We start from the raw sequence: 24,928 nt of genomic DNA on the forward strand, positions 1-24,928 counted from the left end.
GTTTGATGTAATTGTTATTGGGATGAGTTTATGTTTTATATATTGGTCATCTTCCTGTTTTGAAGTCAATAGTGTCTTATACGGTCCATCAAAAGCCATCAAAAACCATGGTTATGCAATCCAGTCCTAACTCCTGTGTGTATCATGTGACTAAAACAGACAGAAAAGAAAACATGGAATGTCTAATGGATAGATACCAGCTCTGAAATTAAACTACTATGAGCTATTTTTGTTGTTATCATTACAAATGGACCTTTAGTTGGACCAGGCATTAAAATGAACAAGAAATTGAAGAAAACAAGATTGGTCTAATAATTTTTTCCTCGACTGTATGTCTGTAGATCGTGGGCTGTACAAATCCTCTGCAGATCCAGATGCAGTTCAGAACACCATGACCTGCAGCTTGACCTCAGAGCTAGGAGATGGAGAAAGACACGGGTTAAGGTCGAATCTAACACCCGTGATATCATATCAAGTGTTGTGGCTGCTCCGTCAGGTGTCATAATCTTAATAAGATCCTGTCGTGTGTGTGATTCACCACCGCTTCCAAATCTTGTTGCGTGTGTAGGTTTGAGATCGGAAAGACGATTATCTGGATATGCTTTATGTGTGTGATGCAGAATAATATGGGTATTTTAAGGGTTTTGCCCTCTCATCCATTTGCAAACTGTGTTTTCGGTCACTGTAAGAGAAAACAAAGCTTTTTAGAAACTCCGGGTTGTGATATGCCAGTTGTTTTATTCCTTCTGCTATCAGGCTAATGCTAGTGACAGTGCTTAGTGTGAAGAGTACACTGTGTTGTTTGTTTTTTTTAGGTTCTAAAATCTTTTCTTTTTTTTTTTCCCCGTAACATTTATTTAAGCGAGATAAGATATTTCCCTCTTCCATCACACCTGGAAGTCATTACATCGTTATCAGGCTTCTGCAGAGCTTGATGATGAGCTGATCATTAATTGAACCAGGTGTGGATGGAAGAGGGAAATATCTAAAACATGCAGGAAACCGGCCCTCGAGGACTGGGTTTGGACACTCCTGCTCTGTCTGGAGCTATGGTCTGTTCCAGTCAGTTATGTTACTTGTCGTAATATTGCCACTTTGGTGCTTAAAGGGTTAACCCTTGCTATTGCAGATGCATTATTTGGATATTTTAATAATAATAATAATAATAATAATAATAATAATAATAATAATAATAATAATAATTTATTTATAAGTGCCTTTCAAGACACCCAAGGACACTGTAAAACAAGAAAAAACAAACAATCCATAAAATACAAAGAAATAAACAGATTAAAAAAAAAAAAAGAGATCTCTATGATCTCTATGTTGTGTTATTAATAAGATGCGACATGATATTGCCGAAATTGCACTTATTTTTCTGAACACATTTCCAATTGTACATGGTGGTTTCCATTGACCCTCAAATTGCGTCAAAATAACTTGCAAATAAAAATTTACCTAATGGAAAAATGACAATTTTGCCAAAAACCCTTGTTTTTTAATTCAAGTTTTTGCACTGGCAAGAGGTGGTTTTTCAGGTGTAGCACAATTGGTATATCACGCAAAACTGCAATGGAAAGACCTTTTTCCGCAACTAGAGTCATGTGAATAATAAAAAAAAAACCAGATGTTGACGGACGTTACAACAAGCGAAGAAGAAGAGTTTTAAAACAAACATGTCGCGGTATGTGTGAACACACCAGGAAACCCAATCCCTTTTTAATTTAGTATGGGATAGAGAGATACATTTTAGTTATAGGCGCCTTTCAGGACACTCAAGGTCACTGTACAAAGTTGTTAAAAATAAATAAAACACAATTAAAATTACATATATACATATATAAAACACATAGGTACATAAAATGGCAGTAGGTAAAAGTGAAATTATGGAATTGAGTTTGCCTGTCTGAATAAATAAGTCTTAAGCTGGGATTTGAAGGTGGTAATAGAATCACAGTTTAATTTAAGTTTTATTTTAAGTCATCGGGTGAGGTGGACCCACTTTGTCAATTTATAGAATATAAAGTATGTGCTTCAACCACCAAAACTAACACTTAATTTAATAATCGAACTTGTCGTTGCTGCTCAGCTTATTAACAGACTAAAGCCTTTGTGTCTGCCATGTCCAGTATTATCTGATTGTCTACAGTTTATTCCAGTACTGAGGTTTTCTAGTTGTTTTTGTGAGATATTTCACAAAACAGAGATCATGCGGGAAGAATTTTGTTCAAATTTAGGGTACAACTGAATAACTTTCCCTTTTCTTTTCAGCGTGATTTCTTTGCTGATTAGAAACTCACCTGAAATATGAAGGAAGATGTAGTGACTGTTAGGAATATTCTAGAACTTTTTTCTCCCATCAACCTCATCTGTACTTATGTACAGTTATTTCTTCCCTGAAATTGTCATGTACAGTCCGTTTCATTCTACACTGTTGTCCGTAACGTTGGAATGATTGCATTTCCAGACACATTTCTTCTTTAACTCCTGTTTCTACACATCAGTAATCACATCTGACCTGATGTAATGATTATATTTATCTATCAAGAATAAATAATATTGTCACAATCATTTCAAGAGATAAAAATATTTTATTCCAGCTTCATGGGTAACAGTGTATTGGCAGATGCTGGTTGTTACTCAGAAATGTATCATCTTTCTGGTCTGAGCACAAATTTAACCCACAGAGACTCAAACAGCAACTGGCAACCAAAAGCATCCACTATCTAAAATGTTCTAAAATGTAAAATATAGTTTGTTGTCTTTTCATGGTCATCAGATATGACCCTTTTGGATGTTCAGAAGCTCCGTAGTTACCGTGGAAACACCGTCATCTTCTACAACATTGGTTCACCAGTAATACCCATGGAGTTGGATCAATGACAGTGGATGGAAACACTTGGTTTATGTTCAACTTATAATAGATTTGCTGAAAAAAGTCACTTTTTCTTCAGTTTTCTCTGTTTTTCATTTAACCCTTTCATGCATGAATTATGAGAACCTTAGTCGATATTTTTTTCTTGAGTGTTTTTATTCCTCTTCAGGCATGAAAAAAAAACAATGCAATTGAAATGTTTGTAATGAATCCATTTTTCGTGGAGTTACAAAAATGTCCACTCAGCTGGACACCATGCATTTAATTTTTGAAGCAAAGAAACATGTATTTAAAACTCATCATCAGAAAATGATAAACTGTGTGAAAACTTTGAAACAAAAAACATTTTTTAATGCCGCTAATCTGATGTTTTCTCACATTTTTATCATACTCAAATACTAGTTATTACTCATTTCATAAGATAATATCCTCCTGAGACCCAGGAAATTGACATTTTTAGCTTTTTTACACAAAAAAAGTGTCTTTATTGGAAACTGCATAATGCAAGTTTTTTCAGATACATTTTAAAAATCATTTTTATTTATTTATTGATTTTTTTTTTCAATGGAATGTCCTTTGCAATGGACAGCATTTAAGTTAAACTGTCAAACTTTTGTCCCCTACAGAGGACAAAATGCATCGCTGGGTCTCAGGAGGATATGCAAAAAAAAAAAAAAAATTTTTTTTGTTTCAGAAAACTGTTTTACAGTCTAAAAACAATTAGCAATTGATTTATACTAAAACTTATTACTGCAGATCGGGTTCATCAAGAACAGCAAAGTTACAGTCATTGTATGAATTGCAGTATTTGGGAGGATGCATAAGAGTCCACTATGTTGACTGATATGAAACTAAAACAACAAAACCCATGAATATACAAGAGAACAGCTGTAGAATAACTGTCCACTGCAGTGACCACTATGCATGAAAGGGTTAATTACCCTCAACTTTAATCTGAGCTTCTATGAGCATCTACAATGAAATATAGCAAAATACCTGATTATCACTGAAAAAAAAAGCAAAATACAGAGGATAATATCATAATAAATGGTAATAAATCATTTACGAAAGGTTAAATAAAGAGAAAAATTAATTTGGGAACGGTCACAAAAGTAGCACTGGGTCTTTATGGGTTAATTCTAAAAATATCATAAGAAAAGAACATTAATACATATAACTCGATAAATAGCCGCGGTCACAGGTGAAATAAAATTGTATACCGATAGTATTTGTTAAATCTGCACATCCATATAAAAAAATAAAAAAAACACTCAGGCTAAAATTAGGTATGATCTGTGCTGCATCGACGAGCCCTGATTTGACTTTTACCGCTGGAGGTTTCCTGAGTCTAGCCCGTATCACATGGCCTCCTGCCCAAGCTCAACGTGCCCGCCGACCGACTGACCGTCTGGCTGGCGGCGGGGGAGGGGGGGGTCCTATTTGGATGGAAGCCCCAAGGACAGCTGTTGTCATTATCTAGAGGCTCAGGATTGAGATTCAACCAGACGGCACAGAGCTAGAGGCTGTGATGACGCCGGGAAGAGAGACAGAGAGCTGCTGGTCGAAGGCTGATAAACATTATTCAACGAGATTCATACATATTCATTTAAATGCTGTTTATCAGCAGCTGATAAGAGAAATAAACAGGCTTCCTATTCATGGGGAGAAAAAGGAAAGTTTCTCCCCATGAAAAGAAGAAAGGAGGAAAAAAAAGGAGCAAAGAAGAGCTACTTTTTAATGATTGGACTCAAAATACTGTTATATTAACCCATAAAAACCTAAACATCCACCAGTGACCAAAACTATTCACTGATGTAAACTGTTTAATACACGTTAATCCACTAATCCAGTCAATACATGGAAGTAATTGGTGAAAAATGCAGTTTATCGTCTTTTTGTGGTCATCAGATATGACCCATTTGGATGTTCAGAGGCTCCGTAGTTACCATGGAAACACAGTCATCTTCTACAACGTTGATTCACCAGTAAAACCCATGGAGTTGGACTGAAATGCTTGGTTTATGTTCAGTTAATGATATATTTTGCTAAGAAAAGTCACTATTTCCTCAGTGTTCTGAGATTTTGACGTAATAACCCTCAACTTTAACGTGAGCTTTTATGAACATCTGAACAATCTGTAATTTATATTTCGGAAAATACCTGATTTTCACTGAAGAAGAGGATAATATTATAATAAATGGTGATAAATAATCGCAGCAAGGTTAAATAGATCTCATGAAATCACGTTGTATGTGACGCCAGTTTAATATATTTGGCGTGCTATATGTACGCATTTTCATCCTTTTGCGTGTTATTTCATGCCATGTGATGGCGTGCCAATGCGCTAGCCGCTAATTGCTAATTGCTAACTGCTAACCCTAACCCCTCACCCTAACCCTAAACCTAACGCTAAACTTAACCCTAAACCTTACACTAAACTTAACCCTAACCCCTAAACCTAAATCCAACCCCTAAACCTAACCCTAACCCCTAAATGTAACCCTAAACCTAATGCTAAACTTAACCCTAAACCTTACGCTAAACTTAACCCTAACCCCTAAACCAAAACCCAACCCATAAACCTAACCCTAAACCTAACCCCTAAACTTAACCCTAAATCTAACCCTAACCTTAAACCTAACCCCTAAACTTAACCCTAAACCTCATGCTAAACTTAACCCTAACCCCTAAAACTAACCCTAAACCTAAACCCAACCCCTAAACCTAACCCTAAATCTAACCCTAAACCTAACTCTAACCCTAAACCTAACGCTAAACTTAACCCTAACCCCTAAACCTAAACCCAACCCCTAAACCTAACCCTAAACCTAACCCCTAACCCTAACCCCTAAAACTAACCCTAAACCTAAACCCAACCCCTAAACCTAACCCCAAATCTAACCCTAAACCTAACTCTAACCCTAAACCTTACGCTAAACTTAACCCTAACCCCTAAACCTAAACCCAACCCCTAAACCTAACCCCTAAATCTAACACAAACCCTAACCTCTAATCGCGCTAGCTGCTAATCGCACCAATGGTGTGTTATTTTACGCAGCATAAATATACACGCTGAAAGCTTATAATGCGTACAGATAACAGTTAAAAGCGGCGTGTTATCTGTGCGCAATTCATGATATCACGTTGTAAATAGAGAAAAATTAATTTCGGAACTGCCACAAAAGTAGCACTGGGTGTTTATGGGTTAATGTGATTTCAACCTGTAGTGAGTAGCAGACTTTCACACATCTCCCACTGTCCAGAAACCCTGTTCATCCTTTCAACAATGCATCATGGGACTCATCACAGCTTGTGTTTGTCTCCACTTGCAGGTTACGTAACCGCAGTTCAAAGAAAGCAAAAGTCGTCTTTATTTGAGAAGGTTAGCGGAGGGAGCAGCCGGTTTAGGTCGAGATTCATATTTTCAGACGGTGAACTTGAGCTTTACCCTCTCCTTTTTTCAGAATCACTTACAAGCCTTTTAATCTGTTCTCATATTCCCAGCTCCGGCCGACACAAACCAAAGTCTTTTAAAATCATGTTTCTGCACCGAGAAAGGTGGCAGATGTTACGAACGTTCACCGAAGCCTGAGCTAAATCCCTTAAAAGCTCCATACTTTGGTTTTCACATTCGAGGAACAGCCACAAATACTCATTGCTGTAATTTTTCCACAGTAAAAAATCATTCATGTTGCTATTTTACATCCATCCCATAAATGTTTTGAAGTTTGCGTGAAATAAATTCTCCAACCTGAACTGAGACGCAGCCTCAGAGTGTGACTAAGAGCTGTTAAATATTCAGAGATGTGTCAGAACTTTAAATCTGGGCCGGACTGATTAAAAACCCTTCAACCTGGCCTGATGGAAACTCATGGTTTTTGTCTCGGCAGGAGTGAAAGGTCTTCAAATAAATCTGAAACTTCATGCTGGAGCTCCTTAATGTTGTTTACATGAGATAAGAGCTGGGTTTTATCCACCTGAATTAAAAAGGAAAAGTGTGTCTGTTTGGCCAAAAGAGTTAATTCCAGATGCATGATGGGTTTTCAGTAAAATATACAGCTCTGGAAAAATAAAAAGACCCTTCTGAAAACCTCCAGCATGTGATGGAGATGAAGATAGATAGTCACAAACCTGCCAAAAAAAGCACAGCTGCTTGGATAAAACACACTAGAGCAGGGGTCTCCAACTCATTTTGTGTCAGGGTCCACATTCAGCCCGATTTGATCTCCAGTGGGTCAGACCAGTAAAATAAAAGCATAATAACCTAGAAATAATGACAACTCCAAATGTTTGTCTTTATTTTAGTGCAAAAAAACCCCCATTAAACTATGAAAATACTTACTTTTATAAACTATCCAAACAAAAAAGATGTGAATAACCTGAAAAACTGAAAAAGAAAAATACGTACAATTTTAACAATATTCTGCCTCAACTCAACATTTATACATGTGCATTATGGATCGGATCTAAAAAGAAACTAAATACTTAGAAAGAGGCAACAAATTGTTAAAATTGTGCTTGATTTTCTTCAGACATTTCAGGTTGTTCATATTTGTTCAGGTAATTCACATTTTATAGTTACAGGATAGTTTGTAAATGTAAATATTTTCTTAATTTAATGTTATTTTTACACTAAAAACAAGACAAAAATTTGAAGTTGTCATTAGGGTTAGGGTTAGGGTTATGCCAATATTAATAGTTCAAGAGTTCAAGAGTTTTTTTATTGTCATATGCACAGCAAAAACAGGTAGTTATACTATGCAATGAAATTCTTATTCTGTTCATCTCCCTTATGCCTCAGCTTATCACTTATACATGTGCATTATGGATCGGATCTACAAAGACTCTAAATACCTAGAAACAGGCAAAAAATTGTTAAAATTGTGCTTGATTTTCTGTCGACATTTCAGGTTCATATTTGTTGAGGTATTTCACATTTTATTGTTACAGGATACTTTGTAAATGTAAATATTTTCATAATTTAATGTCATTTTTACACTAAAAACAAGACAGAAATTTGAAGTTGTCATTAGGGTTAGGGTTAGGGTTATGCCAATATTCTGCCTCAACTTATCACTTATACATGTGCATTATGGTTTGGATCTACAAAGACTCTAAATACTTAGAAACAGGCAAAAAATTGTTAAAATTGTGGTTGATTTTCTTTAGACATTGCAGGTTGTTCATATTTGTTCAGGTCATTCACATTTTATTGTTACAGGGTAGTTTATAAATGTAAATATTTTCATAATTTAATGTTATTTTTACACTAAAAACAAGACAAAAATTTGAAGTTGTCATTAGGGTTAGGGTTAGGGTTATGCCAATATTATGAGTTCAAGAGTTTTTTGTTGTCATATGCACAGCAAAAACAGGTCGTTATACTACGCAATAAAATTCTTATTCTGTTCATCTCCCTTATGCCTCAACATATCACTTATACTTGTGCATTATGGATCGGATCTACAAAGACACTAAATACTTAGAAACAGACCAAAAAATTTTAAAATTGTGCTTGATTTTCTTCAGACATTTCAGGTTATTCACATTTATTTGTTACAGGACAGTTTATAAATGTAAATATTTTCATAATTTAATGTTATTTTTACACTAAAAACAAGACAAAAATTTGAAGTTGTCATTAGGGTTAGGGTTAGGGTTATGCCAAGATTATGCCTCAACTTATCACTTATACATGTGCATTATGGATCGGATCTACAAAGACTCTAAATATGTAGAAACAGGCAAAAAATTGTTAAAATTGTGCTTGATTTTCTTTGGACATTTCAGGTTGTTCATATTTGTTCAGGTCATTCACATTTTATTGTTACAGGATAGTTTATAAATGTAAGTATTTTCATAATTTAATGTTATTTTTACACCAAAAACAAGACAGAAATTTGAAGTTGTCATTTTTTACAGACATAATGTAATATTATTTTTTTTCACATCAAACCGAGAAGGAAATATGGCGTCATTATTTTTTGGAGATTATTATGCTGTTATTTTACTGTAGATCATATTGGTCTGTATGTGGTACCTGAACTAAAATGAGTTCCACAGCACTTTGCAAATTCATCCCACAGGCCAGATTGGAACCTTTGGCGGGCCACATGTTTGAGACCCCTGCACTACAGTAATGTTAAAGACCTGAAGCTGTGATTATTCCACCAATATTGGTTCTATGGTTCAAACATTACTATTGAATTTAGTTTTATAGTTCTAATTCTAGTTTAATTTGTCAGTTGTCATTGTACATAAACGCTCTAAGTTACAATATTTTTATTTGGAAATTGTGAATAAAAAACTAAACTAAAACTAACTACAATTACAGATGATAATAATGTGTTCAGGTTTGAATGATCGCTAAATTAACCCATAAAGACCCAAACCTCCATCACCAAGCAAAAACATCTACTGATCTAAACTGTTTAATACCTGTTGATCCATTAATCCTATCAATACATGTAAATAATTGGTGTAAAATACAGTTTGTCTTTTCGTGGTCATCAGATACGACCCATTTGGACTTTCAGAGGCTCTGTAGTTACCATGGAAACAGTGTCTTCTTCTACAGCACTGATTCACTAGTAAAACCCATGGAGTTGGATCAATGACAGTGGATGGACATGCTTCGTTTATGTTCAGTTAATGATATATTTTACTGAAAAAGTCACTTTTTTCTGTTTGTGATATAATAACATTCAACTTTACTCTGAGCTATAATGAACATCTATATGATCAATGAATTAAATACAGGAAAATACATTATTTACTCTGAAAAAAAACACAAAATGTAGAGGATCATTTTACAATAAATGGTGATAAATGACTTCAGAAAGGTTAGAAATAGAGAAAATTTCACAGAAGTAGCACTGGGTCTTTATGGGTTAAGATTTGATCTGCTTTATTTGTTTTATTATTATTTATATGTTAATCGAATAGTGCTACTCCTGTCAGTGCAAACAGTATGAATAAAACCAAAATGACAGAAAATAACAATAGATTGAATGTAAAATTACAAAAACTAAAAAGTTAAATAAGAAAACAGAATATAAAATTTTACAAAACGTACAATGAGAATACACTAACAGTATGTATATCAGTAAAAACTGTGTTTATCAATGAACTCAAGTTTATATAAAAATAGTGTACTTATAAATATTGAATAAATATTGCATTATTATTGCAATGCAGTCTTTGGTTTCTGGGGAAAAAATATTATACTTAAACACTAGGCCTGTAACGGTACACAAAATGTTCGGTTCGGTACGTTTTCGGTTTTCAAAGCCACGGTTCGTTTTTTTTTTCGGTTCGGTACGGGAAGAAAGAAAACCCCTCAAAATGTCTTTAATACATTTATGAATTTTTGAACAGTTTCCTCCCAATTTTTGGACACAATAGAATATAGAAAAACAGGAATAATATAATTCTGCTGCTACAAATCAAATAGAAAATAAAATAAATTATTAATATTACTAAATGTATTTTAAACATTAGTATTGCACTTTGCCCTGAAAGGTAGTTTCGAACAAACAACAAAAATCTAATCCCAGTTCTGTCAGTTCACATTCTGCATAAAAATATCAACAAAAAAATTCTGCATGAAGTGCAACATTAACAGGAGGGTAAACTGGTATTCTGTTTAAACAAACTGAAGAGAAACATTAACAACAAACTGAACCAAATTATTTATTTTAGGACAGAGAACAAACTGTTTAGGCCACTTTGTGTGTGTGTGTGTGTGTGTGTGTGTGTGTGTGTGTGTGTGCGCTCAAGGTGCGACTTGTCCGGGGGGTGGTTTGTTTGTTGTTTTTTTGTTTGTTTTTTTTTTTTTGGTCGGAGCCGGGGGGTGGGGGGGGTGCGGTCCGGTCCATAACTAACGTAATTAACACTGGCGTGAAACTTTATTTTTATTTACTTTCAACGTCCAACTCCGAGTTCTATTCCTCTGTTATACAGCGTGCATGAGAGAGACACAGACAGAACTAGTGTGTTTTAGAACTACCGTAGTTCCTAGGGGCCAAACAACGTCTGTCTTATCTCCGTCTCTTTCCTCGTTGTTGTCTTTCATCTGAACCTGAACAGATCCAAACAGGACTGGACTGATGCTGGAGGGTCTTCAGTCTCTTCCTTCCAGGTTCACATCATATTTGTTGTTTTTTTTAACCTTATATCAGCTGCTATTTCGTGTCAATGTGTGCGTCCTTCAATATGTCCGTGTGAAACTTGCGCGGATTTAAAGTTCTGCATCAAACGACGTCTTTCGTTCCTTTTCCTTTTTCTCATCATACTGTGCCGTTTCGGTACAGCTGTGTACCGAACCGAACAGGTGTGTACCCAAACGGTTCGGTACGTGTACCGTTACAGGCCTAGTAAACACATACAGGGTGGGGAAGCAAAATTTACAATGAACATTTAGTTGTTTTTTCTCAGCAGACACTACGTCAATTGTTTTGAAACCAAACATATGTTGATGTCATAATCATACCTAACACTATTATCCATACCTTTTCAGAAACTTTTGCCCATATGAGTAATCAGGAAAGCAAACGTCAAAGAGTGTGTGATTTGCTGAATGCACTCGTCACACCAAAGGAGATTTCAAAAATAGTTGGAGTGTCCATAAAGACTGTTTATAATGGAAAGAAGAGAATGACTATGAGCAAAACTATTACCAGAAAGTCTGGAAGATACTATTAAAGAAGAATGGGAGAAGTTGTCACCCCAATATTTGAGGAACACTTGCGCAAGTTTCAGGAAGCGTGTGAAGGCAGTTATTGAGAAAGAAGGAGGACACATAGAATAAAAACATTTTCTATTATGTACATTTTCTTGTGGCAAATAAATTCTCATGACTTTCAATAAACTAATTGGTCATACACTGTCTTTCAATCCCTGCCTCAAAATATTGTAAATTTTGCTTCCCCACCCTGTAACTATAAACAATAAAACCCAGTGGTTCCTTCATTTTTCCAGATCTGTAAATGTTTAACTAAACTAAACTAAACTAAACTAAACTAAACTAAACTAAACTGACCTCTCGGGTTACTCAGATCGTCTTTCATGGTCATCATATTTCAGTTTAGACAACAGTTGACAGGTGAATAATTAACTGTTATCTCCTCAACCATCAAATAAAGAAAGCGACTAATTACTGAGACGCCTTTTAATTAACTCTCTGATTCATTTAGGCAGCCGTTGGTTAACGCTGTAATTAATTTCCTCCGATTTACCAACATGGCAGTGCATTTTCAGTCTCATCTCTTTCATTCAGTGACAGTTTTTTTTTTTTATATATACTTGTAGTTGTGTTATGTACGGTGCATGCGTTAGCAGCATGAGCAGATAAAGATCACGGAAATGTACTGCACATGTTTATGAAGGGGTTAACAAAAGGCTGATAAGGCGGTGACAGTTCGCTGGATTTCAATTAGCCTGAAACGACCGACTCTGACACCCATCCAAATCTCATTTCCCTCATGTTTGGAGTTCAGTCAGCAGACGAAAACCTGTATCCGAGACAAAAACACGTGCGTACTGTGGAAAAAGCAGTGCTATTAAGTCTGCACTGGCTTAATTAATATGCCTGGTTAAAGCTGATAATAAATTAGCATAAAACAAATGGTCCTTATCATGAGTTCTTCTTCAACTGATGTTTTAATATTAAACCATGTATCATTATTATGAAACTATTAACCACTTAAATTAGAAGCAATCATGCAAAAATCATACTAATGACTGTTATTTCAAGATATACACTATATGGACAAAAGTATGTGGACACGTTGAATTCAGGTGTTTCTTTTCTAACAAGGGACTGGGATACAAAACAATAATGACTAATGTCACTATATAGTTTTATATTGGGATAAATATCATTGCATTGCACTTAATTTCTGTTTTTTTTTTTATCCATGACTGTGATTTTTAAATGTTCTACCTTTAAATTCTACACTGTTTTTCATGCACCGACTGTAAATCCTGATTTTCTGCCACAACTAACCATCTACTTTCTTATTTATTTATTGGAATTAATATCATTGCATTGGTTAGTTTGATTTAAATTATTATCTTAGTTTCCAAAATGCCTCCGAGATGGTTTTTACTTAATTTCTCTCAACATTGATTTTGGTATTTTTTGTATCCATGACTAGGATTTTAAATGCTCTACCTCTTAATTTCTAAAAAAAAAAAAATTAAGAGGTCTACCACAACTAACCATCTACTTTCTTCACATCTCACTGAGGAAGAAAAATATGATTAAACTTTAAGGAAATATTGATGTTTCTAAACTATATGGACAAAAATATTGGGACACATCATGGCTACAGCTGTAAGATGTCCTGTTCATAATGATTTGAGAATTGGTCTGCATGTAGAACCTGAACTAAAATGAAATCATAATATTCTGCCACAACTAACCATCTACTTTCTTATTTATTTATTGGAATTAATATCATTGCATTGGTTAGTTTGATTTAAATTATTATCTTAGTTTCCAAAATGCCTCCGAGATGGTTTTTACTTAATTTCTCTCAACATTGATTTTGGTATTTTTTGTATCCATGACCAGGATTTTAAATGTTCTACCTCTTAATTTCTAAAAAAAAAAAAAAAAAAATTAAGAGGTCTACCACATCTAACTATCTACTTTCTTCACATCTCACTTAGGATGAAATAACTCCCATCAAATTTTAAGGAAATATTAATGTTTTTATCTCAAATCCTCATGAACAGGACATCTTACAGCTGTAGACATGATGTGTCCCAGTAGTTTTGTCCATATAGTTTATAAACTTGTCAGTCAGAGCACAAAAAATATTTAGAACATTTGAAATCATAGTTATGGATAAAATAAATAAAATAAAATAAATTAGAAATATAAGTAAATATGTCTATTTAGAAGCAGATATGTCATTATTGTTTTGTATCCCGGACCCCTTTTTGAAAAGAAACACCTGAATTCAACGTGTCCACGTACTTTTGTCCATATAGTGTATTATTTTAGATTAGATGAACCTTTGGTGATACATTACTGTGCTAAAGTCTTACACAGCCTTTAGTTTTGTTGTTTTTGCTGTGCTGCTGGTTATAACTGGAAATTTGCTGGAAATATGTGCAGAGTATTGAAACACACACCAATCAGAACTAAAGAGCTTCTGCAGGTGAAGTCAATATTTAGTGTGACCCCAGTTTGGCTTCAGTAAATCTTCAACTCCCTGGGGTCGACTGCCTGGATGTGTTCTTAAATACTCTTATGTTGTATTATAGCACACACCATCAGAATGTTCCAGAGGCTTTCATGGTCTGTTATCCTTTTCTCTGTCCAGATGATCCCATAAAGCTTTGACAATAATAATAATAATAATAATAATAATAATAATAATAATAATAATAATAATAATAATAATATAGAGTTAAAGCAATGTCCAAGCATGAAAGAATTTAAAAAGAGGTATAAAGACACAATTTTTCAGAGGTACAGGGATGAGGGAGGGCTTGGGGATCACTGGGTGTTCTAAAGATGTACAAGTATGTGGTAAATGTGTGTAAATGTATGTATAGGTGTGTATGTGTGTGTGTGTGTGTGTAAGTAAGTACTTAAATGTGTGTATAGATCTGTGTATGAATATGTATTGACATATATGTGTTATTGTATCATGTGTTTATGTAAATCATATTATATTTGTTCATAATAATATAAAGCCGGAAATCTAACACTGGGTTACAAAAAAATGTTTTTTTTTGCAAGTTGTCTAGGTTTTTTTCAACTGAATTCGGACCATTTTGCACCGCTAAATTCAAAAATAACATCTGTTTTTCTCAATCAGGTCAGGTTTTTTTTACTAATTTGATTTTGAAAAATTTGATCTTCTCACAAAATTGATTACATTTTTGTGACTTTATTAGTTGATTTTTTTATATAGTTCTCACCCAAAATTTTTGAAGTTTTGTGCTGTTGTAATGCACATGTGTAAATGATAAACTGATAAAAACAAGGCAGAATATTGTTAAAAAGTTAAAATTGCTCTTGTTTTTCTTATGACAATTCAAGTTGTTCATGTTATTTAGATTTTTAAGGAAACTTTGTAGAGGTAAACCTGATCATAATATAATTTTACTTTTTTCACTCTTATTATTTTACTGGTTCCAGCCCACTGGAGATCAAATTGGGCTGAATGTGGAACTGAACTAAAATGAGTTTGACACCCCTGATCTATGTCATTGTACTGCCAAAAACAGTGCTTTTAGACATTCCATGTTTTCTTTTCTGTCTGTTTTAGTCACATGATACACACAGGAGTTAGGACTTGATTACATAACCATTGTTTCTGATGACTTTTTGATGGTCTAATAATTTTTTCCACAACTGTGTGTGTGTGTGTATGTGCATAACTGGAATATACAGCAAATATATAACCCCTTTAGCCCCTTTAGCCCGCAGGCCGAAAAATTTATATTAATATTCATCTACTATAAAAATATAATAAATCAGGACAATGAATGTTTTTTTTCAACTTTTGCTCAAAGTTTAGACCCTGATGTTAATAAAAATACATCAAAAGTGTATTTTAGTGCAAACTTTAATGTTCAAACATGATTTTTAATCTTTGTGGGGTGATATATACGCTATTAAAAATCTCCGACACAAACACTTAATTTATACATATCATCGTCAATCCAGCCGAAAAAAAAAAACAGGCGAGGATAAAAAGTTCCAATTTCTCTTGTAGTTTGTTACAGTTTACTCAGGCAGAGTAATAGATACAATATTTTAGACAATGGGAATAGATTCTGTGAGGTCTGTAAATGTCCACAGACACCAAGAACATCCATATGAACCTTATTATTGTGAAGTAATTCTTCATTTACTTTGGGTATGTCTGTTTAGGCGTTTTTCCCCTGAAAATATGGTCAGGGTTTAACAGGATAAACAGTATTAACTCTTAGATGCATAAGTGGGTCAAAAATGACATGGTGAGGCCATTTTCTTGCAATTCCTTTGAAATGAAAAGTTATTATTTCATATTCCAGGTATTCCTCATAAAACATGTAATTGACATTATGGATTTTACATTTTTAACTTACCTTTTATAGATTTTATGTAATTGCAGTTTTTGTATTACTGCCCCAAGCTTCCATCGATGGGTCCAAATGACGTGCATTCATTTACAACAGAATTTCAGCTCACATTGATTTTAACACGAGTCATTTTTCACCCACTCATGGAAGAGGTTAGAGTCCAGATACACATGCATCTTACAGTTAAAAACAAAAATGCTTCACTCCTGCGATCAAATGGGAAATTCCAGAAAGCGTTGGGTCCCTTCCTAAAACATTCCAGACCCTGTAAATGCTTAACTTTTAAGTGCAGTTTAATAATGCTGCTTACTCCATACTTACTCCTAGTGTAGGTTTTTGTCATGATAGTGCAGGGGTGTCAAACTCATTTTAGTTCAGTTCCACATTCAGCCCAATTTGATCTCCAGTGGGCTGGAACCAGTAAAATAATAAGAGTGAAAATAGTAAAATTATATTATGATCAGGTTTACATCTACAAAGTTTCCTTAAAAATCTAAATAACATGAACAGCTTGAATTGTCATAACAAAAACAAGTGCAATTTTAACATTTTAACAATATTCTGCCTCGTTTTTATCAGTTTATCATTTACATGTGCATTACAACAGCACAAAACATTTAGTAACAGGCAGAATATTGGTAAAATTGCATTTATTTTTCTTAAGACATTTCCGTTTGTTCATATTTGTTCAAGTTATTCACATTTTTTATAAAAGTATAGTTTGGTAATGTAAACATTTTCATGTAATTTTGCTTTTTTACACCAAAAAAAAAAAAACAAGAAAAATTTGGGGTTGTCATTATACAGGTTATTATGATAATATTTTACTGGTCTGACCCACTTGAAATCTAACTGGACTGTATGTGTCTGTATGTGGAACCTGAATTAAAATGATTTTACACCATTGATTGTTAAAATCTTCAGTGTAATTTTTTTGCATTTCACAAATTCTCCCTGCGGGCCAGATTGGACCCTTTGGCGGGCCAGATTTGGCCCCCGGGCCACATGTTTGACACCTGTGTGATAGTGACCCCTTATTATTACTTCTAGTGCACTGGCAATGACTGAGGAGGGATTATTTTATGTACTTTATGTTTGTTCTGCTTTTTTTTTTGTGTTTGTTTTTCTATGGTGCTAGTTGCGTTTAATTTACACCTATGCTTACTTTGGATTTCTTTAATGACCATTCAGCACTGCACTTGTATTATTCTGAGAAAACTTTAATAAAAAGATCTTGATAAAAAAAAACAAAAAACAAAAATGCATTTCAGAATATGCGTATTGAAGAAGATGGGATGATATTGGCTGATTAGTCTTTATTATACCAGCTTTTAAGAATCCACTATTGGCATTGGTTTGTAACTGAAATCACCTCACACTGCTTTTTACTGGAGGAAAAAAATAATAAATAAAAATGTTCACAAGTTATTGCTAAAGTTGCTAAATTTCCTGTGAAAAATAAAGTGAAAACCTGCTCCCAGTTTACTGAATTCAGACTTAAATGCATTTCCTACAATATAGATGTGAGTCTCAGGTTCAGCAGCAGTTCTGGGGTTTACGAGCTGGTGATTGTGTTTGTAAAAATGTTATAATCGTGGCTTTAGTCTCAAACTCTCTCTTTGTGTCTGTCAGGTGGTACGAGACCAGATCACCCACTGCACCATGAAGCTCCGTCAGACCACCGGTATGATGGAGTACTGTCTGGAGGTCCTGAAGGAGAACGACCCCAGTGGATTCCTGCAGGTATCTGAGCCTTTCTGTGGTTATGTCTGCGCTGTTACGAGTCTCCTATAAATCTGTGCATGTCGTGACCACAGCCTCGTGTCAAACAGTTCATAATAATGAGAATACTGCCTTTAGTAAATACACTATATGGACAAAAGTATTGGGATTCAGGTGTTTCTTTTCTAACAGGGGTCTGGGATACAAAACAATAATGAATAATGTCAGAATATAGTTTTATATTATGGGATAAAGATCATTGCATTGGGTAGTTTGGGTTAAATTGTTATCTTTGCTTCTAAAATGCCTCAGAGATGGTTTTTACTTAATGTCTCTAAACACTGATTTTGTTTATTTTTTGTATCCATGACTGTAATTTTAAATGTTTTACCTCTAAATTTCTAAAAATGCTTTCATGCTCTGACTATAAATAATAAATGGTTAGTTCTAAATACCACAACTAATCATCTACTTTCTTCATATCTCACTTGGGAAGAAAAATCTCCCTTTAAACTTTAAGGAAATATTAATATTTATTTCTCAAATTATCATAAACAGGACATCTTAAAGCTGTAGCCATGATGTGTCCCAATATTTTTGTCCATATAGTTTATAGACATCAATATTTCCTTAAAGTTTAATGGGGAAACAAAATCAATGGGAGAAATTAAGTAAAAAAAACAAAACAATTTTTCGTAGGTTTTTGAGGGGCTTTAATGTTATTTAGTTAGTTTAGTGTAGTTTAGTTAAAGTATTAACTGAGGGCCACGTCTGCTTAAGTATTGTGTAGCTTTTGCACATGCAAAACTGGTGCAAATGAGTCAATAATATAGCCTTTAATTCACAAAACACTTGGAAAGGGTGGAATTCACTGCAAACTGTGCTGCTAAATATATAGTGTGTTGCACTGGTGGTATTTTCTGTTTTATTGTCCTTTATGTCATGATATCAGAACTGTTATATTTGAGAAAACTCATTATAAAAAGTCAGATTTGTTTTAGATACCTGATGGGATATGTTGAGTTGGATATTTAAAAATTAGATATATAGTTGGGCAAGATTTTTGGGGAAGGCACAGAAACTCAAACAAAGAACTCTGAATCCCAAACTAAAATGACCTTGTTTGACGTAATTGTTACTGGGATGAGTTTATGCTTTATATACTGAACAACAAAAGAAACGCAAGTTTTGGTCGTTAATTTAGGCAAGAGTTCAGCTGTCCTGTTGAGTTGTCAACTGAGATACACATTACAATAAGTGAGTTGTAACCATTGGAGCATGTGTTTGCAGGCAAACACGACCACGAGTGGTGTTGAGCACGTGTACAAAGTATCGGAGGTGCGGTACGTTTTGAGTGATATGGTAGTGGGAGCAACGAATGGGAGTGGCAATTCCCTTTGTTTATCCGGGGGCTATAAAAAGAAATGGTACGATTCAAAAGTTACTGCATTACCACGACGCCTCGCCTTAACGATAATCTGAGAGAACGCGCCATTGGTATGCTTGTTTAACGGCTCGCAACGTTGCCAGACGTCTGCAAGTGCACGAGTCCACCATCAGTAGGCTGAGGACACGATTCCGTGACACAGGGACCACTCGGGACAGACCAAGATCCGGAAGACCACGTGTGACCACCCGTAATCAGGATCGCCATATTCGCTTGGCCCATCTCCGTGACCGTCAACTCAGTGGTACAAGGACAGCAAGAGAGAGCCACTGTAAATTTCACAGCTGGATATAAATATCTCATATGAAACCAATATTCAAAATAAAACTCCCATATAAACCAATACCGAAACATACTTGCGTTTCTTTTGTTGTTCAGTATATATTGGTCATCTTCCTGTTTTGAAGTCAATAGTGTCTTATACAGTCCATCAAAAGTCATCAGAAACAATGGTTATGCAATCCAGTCCTAACTCCTGTGTGTATCATGTGACTAAAACAGACAGAAAAGAAAACATGGAATGTCTAAAAGCACTGTTTTTGTCAGTACAATGCCATAGATATTGATGGAAGAACTGAAGCGATTTTGGTTATTATCAAGAAAACATGTTAAATGGATAGATAGATATCAGCTCTGAAATTAAGCTACTACACTGGGTTACAAAAAAATGTTTTTTGCAAGTTGTCTAGGTTTTTTCAACTGAATTAGGACCATTTTGCACCGCTAAATCCAAAAATGACATCTGTTTTTCTCAATCAGGTCAGGTTTTTTTGCTAATTTGATTTGGAAAAATTGGATTTTCTCACAAAATTGATTACATTTTTGTGACTTTATCAGTTGATTTTTCATATAGTTCTCACCCAAAATAGGTTTTAAGAGAAAAAAAAATCATGTCAACATTGTACCTGTTAGGTACAATGGTGTATTCACCGCAGATGTAGCAGAATACGTCAGGCTTATTTTTGCAAGATCTTCTAGTCGAAGCCATTTCATTCACCTGTAATATTAAAAAAAACATTAATCATAAATTGGCAAAAGTCAAATCTTCAGAACTTGTTTATTGCAAGAGATATGAAAGAATTTTGTATCATATGATGTGAAAATGCCCATAAATGTAAGCAAAAATGTTAAAAAGCCAATATGTAGCATAGTTCAGAAAGTTGACCTGATTGAGTCAAATTACTGTGATTTTTGGATTCAGCACACCAAAATTATCCGAAATCAGCTCAAAAAACTGAAACAATAAATTTGTTGTTGACCAGTGCTATGAGCTATTTTTGTTGTTATCATTATATTTGTCCAAACAAATGTACCTTTAGTTGTACCAGGCATTAAAATTAACAAGAAATTGAAGAAAACAAGGAGTGGTCTAAGAATTTTTTCTGCGACTGTAAGTCTATATGGGGTGGGCATGTAAATGTATGACATCTGAATAAAATATTTATTTATTCATTCATTCATGAATGAATGAAAATGAGAAGATATTCATACATCTTTGGTAAAATCGGCCTAAAATAGCCTTGTTGCATAAAACTCTGATTCACTAAAGACAGTGAAAATCACTACACACAGTAACATGTCCTGTTCATGCTGATTTGAGAATAGTTCTGTATGTAGAACCCGAACTAAAATGATTTTAACATCCTTGATTGTTAATATCTTTAATATAATTAATTTATTTCACAACTCCACCCTATGGGCCGGATTGGAGCCTTTGTAGGGCTGGTTTTGGCCCGCGGACCTTATGTTTGACACTAGTGCAGTAGATCATTATAAAATACCTGAATAATCACAGAAACATAAGAATCAAAGCTGACATTGTTTAACAGGCTTCATCTCACCCTTCTAAAAAACCTTCACCATGGAAATACAGATTGTTTTTTTTTTTTTTTTAACTTTATTGCCATTATCAACAAACGACAGGCAATTAACAGTAAATAAGAAGATTGCCTTGAGAGTCGCTTTCACCTACATAAATGTATGTATGAGATTTCATCATACAATAATAAGAGGAAAAAAAACAAAATGCAGACTTTCATGTATACATCTTCTGTGCGTATAAATGCACATTCCTCTGGATTACGGTGTAAAGATAAATGTATAAATGTACATTCCTATCATACATACTCCTACATTGTCCACATATACAGATTATTCTAAAAAGAATAAAACAGTTTGAAGTGATTAAACATAATAAGGTGGTAAAGTACATGGATCCATTTCTTAATTATCATGATTAAAACATAACTACTGAACTTGTGAAATGTCTTACGTGGTGTGTTTAGCTTCTGAGATCACACACAAGTCAAAAACAACATGAGGTCTCACATTAAAAAAAAAAAAAAAATGTTTATAACTAAAAAAATATGTAAATGTGAGGAGGGAGTTGGAGCTTCAGAGGAGGAATGAGCTTTGGTGGAACCTCTGATGTTTCTGAGCTGAAAACGCTGCACAGGAGGAAGCGTTCACCACTGATGTGAAGACCAAACCATCTGACAGGTTTATTTATCAGACGCATCAGATGCTCCATAGCCGATCGATGGATATTGATCCGAGCGTGTTTAGGTCAAACTGCATAAGGTCAAATGTGACGTGTAACTACTCAGAGAAAAATGGACGCGAGGTTTCCTGCAGAGATTAGAAGTTACCCTTACCCTGACCCCTGCACTGCAAAAATCCAAATCTGACCAAATGTATTTTTCTCATTTCTAGTCCAAATATCTCATCACACTTAAAATAAGACATAATCACCTAAAGAGGAACTTTTCAGTGCGATATAAGAACTGATTTTTAGGCAATAGATCTTGAAAATCTTATTTCAAGAAATCTTACTGAGATAAATTTCACTTGTTCCACTGGCAGATTTTTTTTGCTTGAAATATGACCATGAAAGATGATCTGACTAATCCCAGAGTTTAGTTTAGTTTAGTCAGACAAAAACATTTACAGATCTGAAAAAATTACCAGGTTTTATTGTTTATAGTTATGTGTTTAAGTATAATATTTTTTCCCCAGAAACCAAAGACTGCATTGCAATAATAATGCAATATTTATTCAATATTTAGTGCACTGTCTTTATATAAACTTTTGATTTATTTGGCACATACGTAACATTGATCAAAGACACACTGGAAAAACATCAAAATCTTACCAAGTGTATTTTTCTCATTTCTAGTCAAAATATCTCATTATACTTAAAACTACAGAGTTTTACAAAACATTAAATTAAAATTACAAAAACTTTACAGGTCTGGAAAAATTAAGGGACCACTGGGTTTTATTGTTTATAGTTATGTGTTGAAGTATAATATTTTTTCAACAGAAACCAAAGACTGCATTGCAATACTAATGTAATATTTATTCAATATTTAGTGCACTATATTTTATACAAACTTTTGATTCATTTTGTACATACATAACATTGATCGTAGACATACAGTGGAAAAAAAACCATAATCTTACCAAGTGTATTTTTCTCATTTCTTGTCCAAATATCTCATCACACTTAAAATAAGCCGTAATCACCTAAAGAGTAACTTTTCAGTGAGATATAAGAACTGATTTTTAGACAACAGATCTAAAAAATCTTATTTCAAGAAATCTTAACGAGGTAATTTTCACTTTTTCTATTGGCACATTTTTTGTGCTTGAAATATGATCATCAAAAGTCATTCAAAACAATGGTTATGCAATCCAGTCCTGACTCCTGTGTGTATCATGTGACTAAAACAGACAGAAAAGAAAACATGGAATGTCTAAAAGCACTGTTTTTATCAGAACAATGCCATAGATATTGATGGAAGAACTGAAGTGATTTTGGTTATTATCAAGAAAACATGGAAAATGGAAAAATATCAGCTCTGAAATTAAACTACTATGAGCTGTTTTTGTTGGTACCATTATATTTGTCCAAACAAATGTACCTTTAGTTGTACCTGGCATTAAAATGAACAAGAAATTGAAGAAAACAAGGGTGGTCTAATAATTGTTTTCTGTGACTGTAGGAAATGCAAATGTAAAAAAAAAAAATCTGTCAGATTCAGAAAACTTTATTTATCCCATATGGCCAATTCATTTGTAGCTTACCACAGACATCAGCCCACATCTAAAGTGCAATGTGACAAACATAAATAAATCAGTGCACAAACACAAGGTCATTGAAAGCAACTGCGTTTAAATGGTCAGCAATAAATAATCAATAAATACCAATGCAGACTAAAAGACCCTATTGGTTCTGCTAGCATAAAAAAAAACAAAAAAACAAACAAACTCATAACATGACTAAAATGGCTGCTGTCAGAGTTTAAAAGTGTGATAATGAAATATTGAAATGTACTTTGACTTGTATTTAATTATAGACAAAATATATATTTGGACACTGACGCAAATTTTGGAATTTTAGGCTTTAATTCAATGGATTTAACAAAAAATATGAGCCGTTTAGGAATTACTACCATTTTAACCCTTTCATGCATAGTGGTCACTCCAGTGGACAGTTACTCTACAGCAGGGGTGTCAAACTCATTTTAGTTCAGTTTCACATTCAGCCCAATTTGATCTCAAGTGGGCCGGACCAGTAAAATAATAACAGTGAAAAAATTAAAATTACATTATGATCAGGTTTACATCTACAAAGTTTCCTTAAAAATCTGAATAACATGAACAACTTGAATTGTCTTTAGAAAAGCAAGTGTAATTTTAATAATATTATGCCTCATTTTATCAGTTTATCATTAACACGTGAATTACAATCACACAAATCATTTAGTAACAGGCAGAATATTGGTAAAATTGCATTTACTTTTCTTAAGACATTTCCGTTTGTTCATATTTGTTAAGGTTATTCACATTTTATAAACATTTTCATGTAATTTAACTTTTTTACACCAAAGAATCAAAGAGAAAATTTGAGGTTGTCATTATTTATAGGTTGCTATGATAATATTTTACTCATCTGACCCACTTGAAATCTAATTGGACTGTATGTGTCTGTATGTGGAACCTGAATTAAAATGATTTTGACACCACTGATTGTTCATATCTTCAGTGTAATTTCTGCATTTCACAAATTCATCCCGCGGGCCGGATTGGACCATTTTGCGGGCCGGATTTGGCCCCTGGGCCGCATGTTTGACACCTGTGCTCTACAGCTTTACTCTTGTATATTCATGGGTTTTGTTGTTTTAGTTCCATATCAGCCAACACAGTGGACACTTATGCATCATCTCATAAACTACAATTCATACCATTATTGTAATTTTGCTGTTCTTGGTTGGTTCTTGAGTGGAAATCAATTGTTAATATTTATTTTTGGCATATTATCTCCATGAAGTGAGTAATAACTAGTATTAGAATATGTTAAAATGTGAGAAAACATCAGATTAGCTGCATTAAACATGGTTTCATTTCACTGTTTTCATATCACTTTATGATATTGGGTTTTAAATACCTGTTTCTTTGCTTCAAGAATAATATTCATGGTGTAGCTGAGTGGATGTTTTTGTAACTCCACGAAAAACAGGTTGATTTAAAAAATAAAAAATAAAAAAAAAAATTCAATCACATTGTTTTTTTGTTTTTTTTCATGCCTAAAGACGAATAAAAACACTCAGGAAAAAAAAATCTTGATTAAGGTTCTCATAATTCATGCATGAAAAGGTTAACTGTAGTCCCTCCGTTTTCAGAGGCTCAAAAATGGAAAAAAAAACAAACAAAAACAAATCATTAGAGACATAGAAACATAGAATCATGTCCAAATACCTGTGGTCCCGACTGTATTTCATGTACTTCATTTCATT

The 24,928-nt window shown here is 34.0% G+C and overlaps 1 protein-coding gene across 2 annotated transcripts in view; it reads left to right on the plus strand.

The window, feature by feature from the left end:
* Positions 1 to 24,928, plus strand: part of trim67 (tripartite motif containing 67) — a 162,970-nt gene that overhangs the window by 89,616 nt on the left and 48,426 nt on the right. For both annotated transcript variants that reach the window (XM_030129112.1, XM_030129113.1), the window contains exon 4: positions 17,594 to 17,704. In XM_030129112.1, coding sequence (XP_029984972.1) covers positions 17,594 to 17,704 — 111 coding nt within the window. The remainder of the gene's footprint in view (positions 1 to 17,593; positions 17,705 to 24,928) is intronic.

The sequence above is a fragment of the Sphaeramia orbicularis genome, chromosome 24 (genome assembly GCF_902148855.1).
Source record: "Sphaeramia orbicularis chromosome 24, fSphaOr1.1, whole genome shotgun sequence".
Classification (NCBI taxonomy): domain Eukaryota; kingdom Metazoa; phylum Chordata; class Actinopteri; order Kurtiformes; family Apogonidae; genus Sphaeramia; species Sphaeramia orbicularis.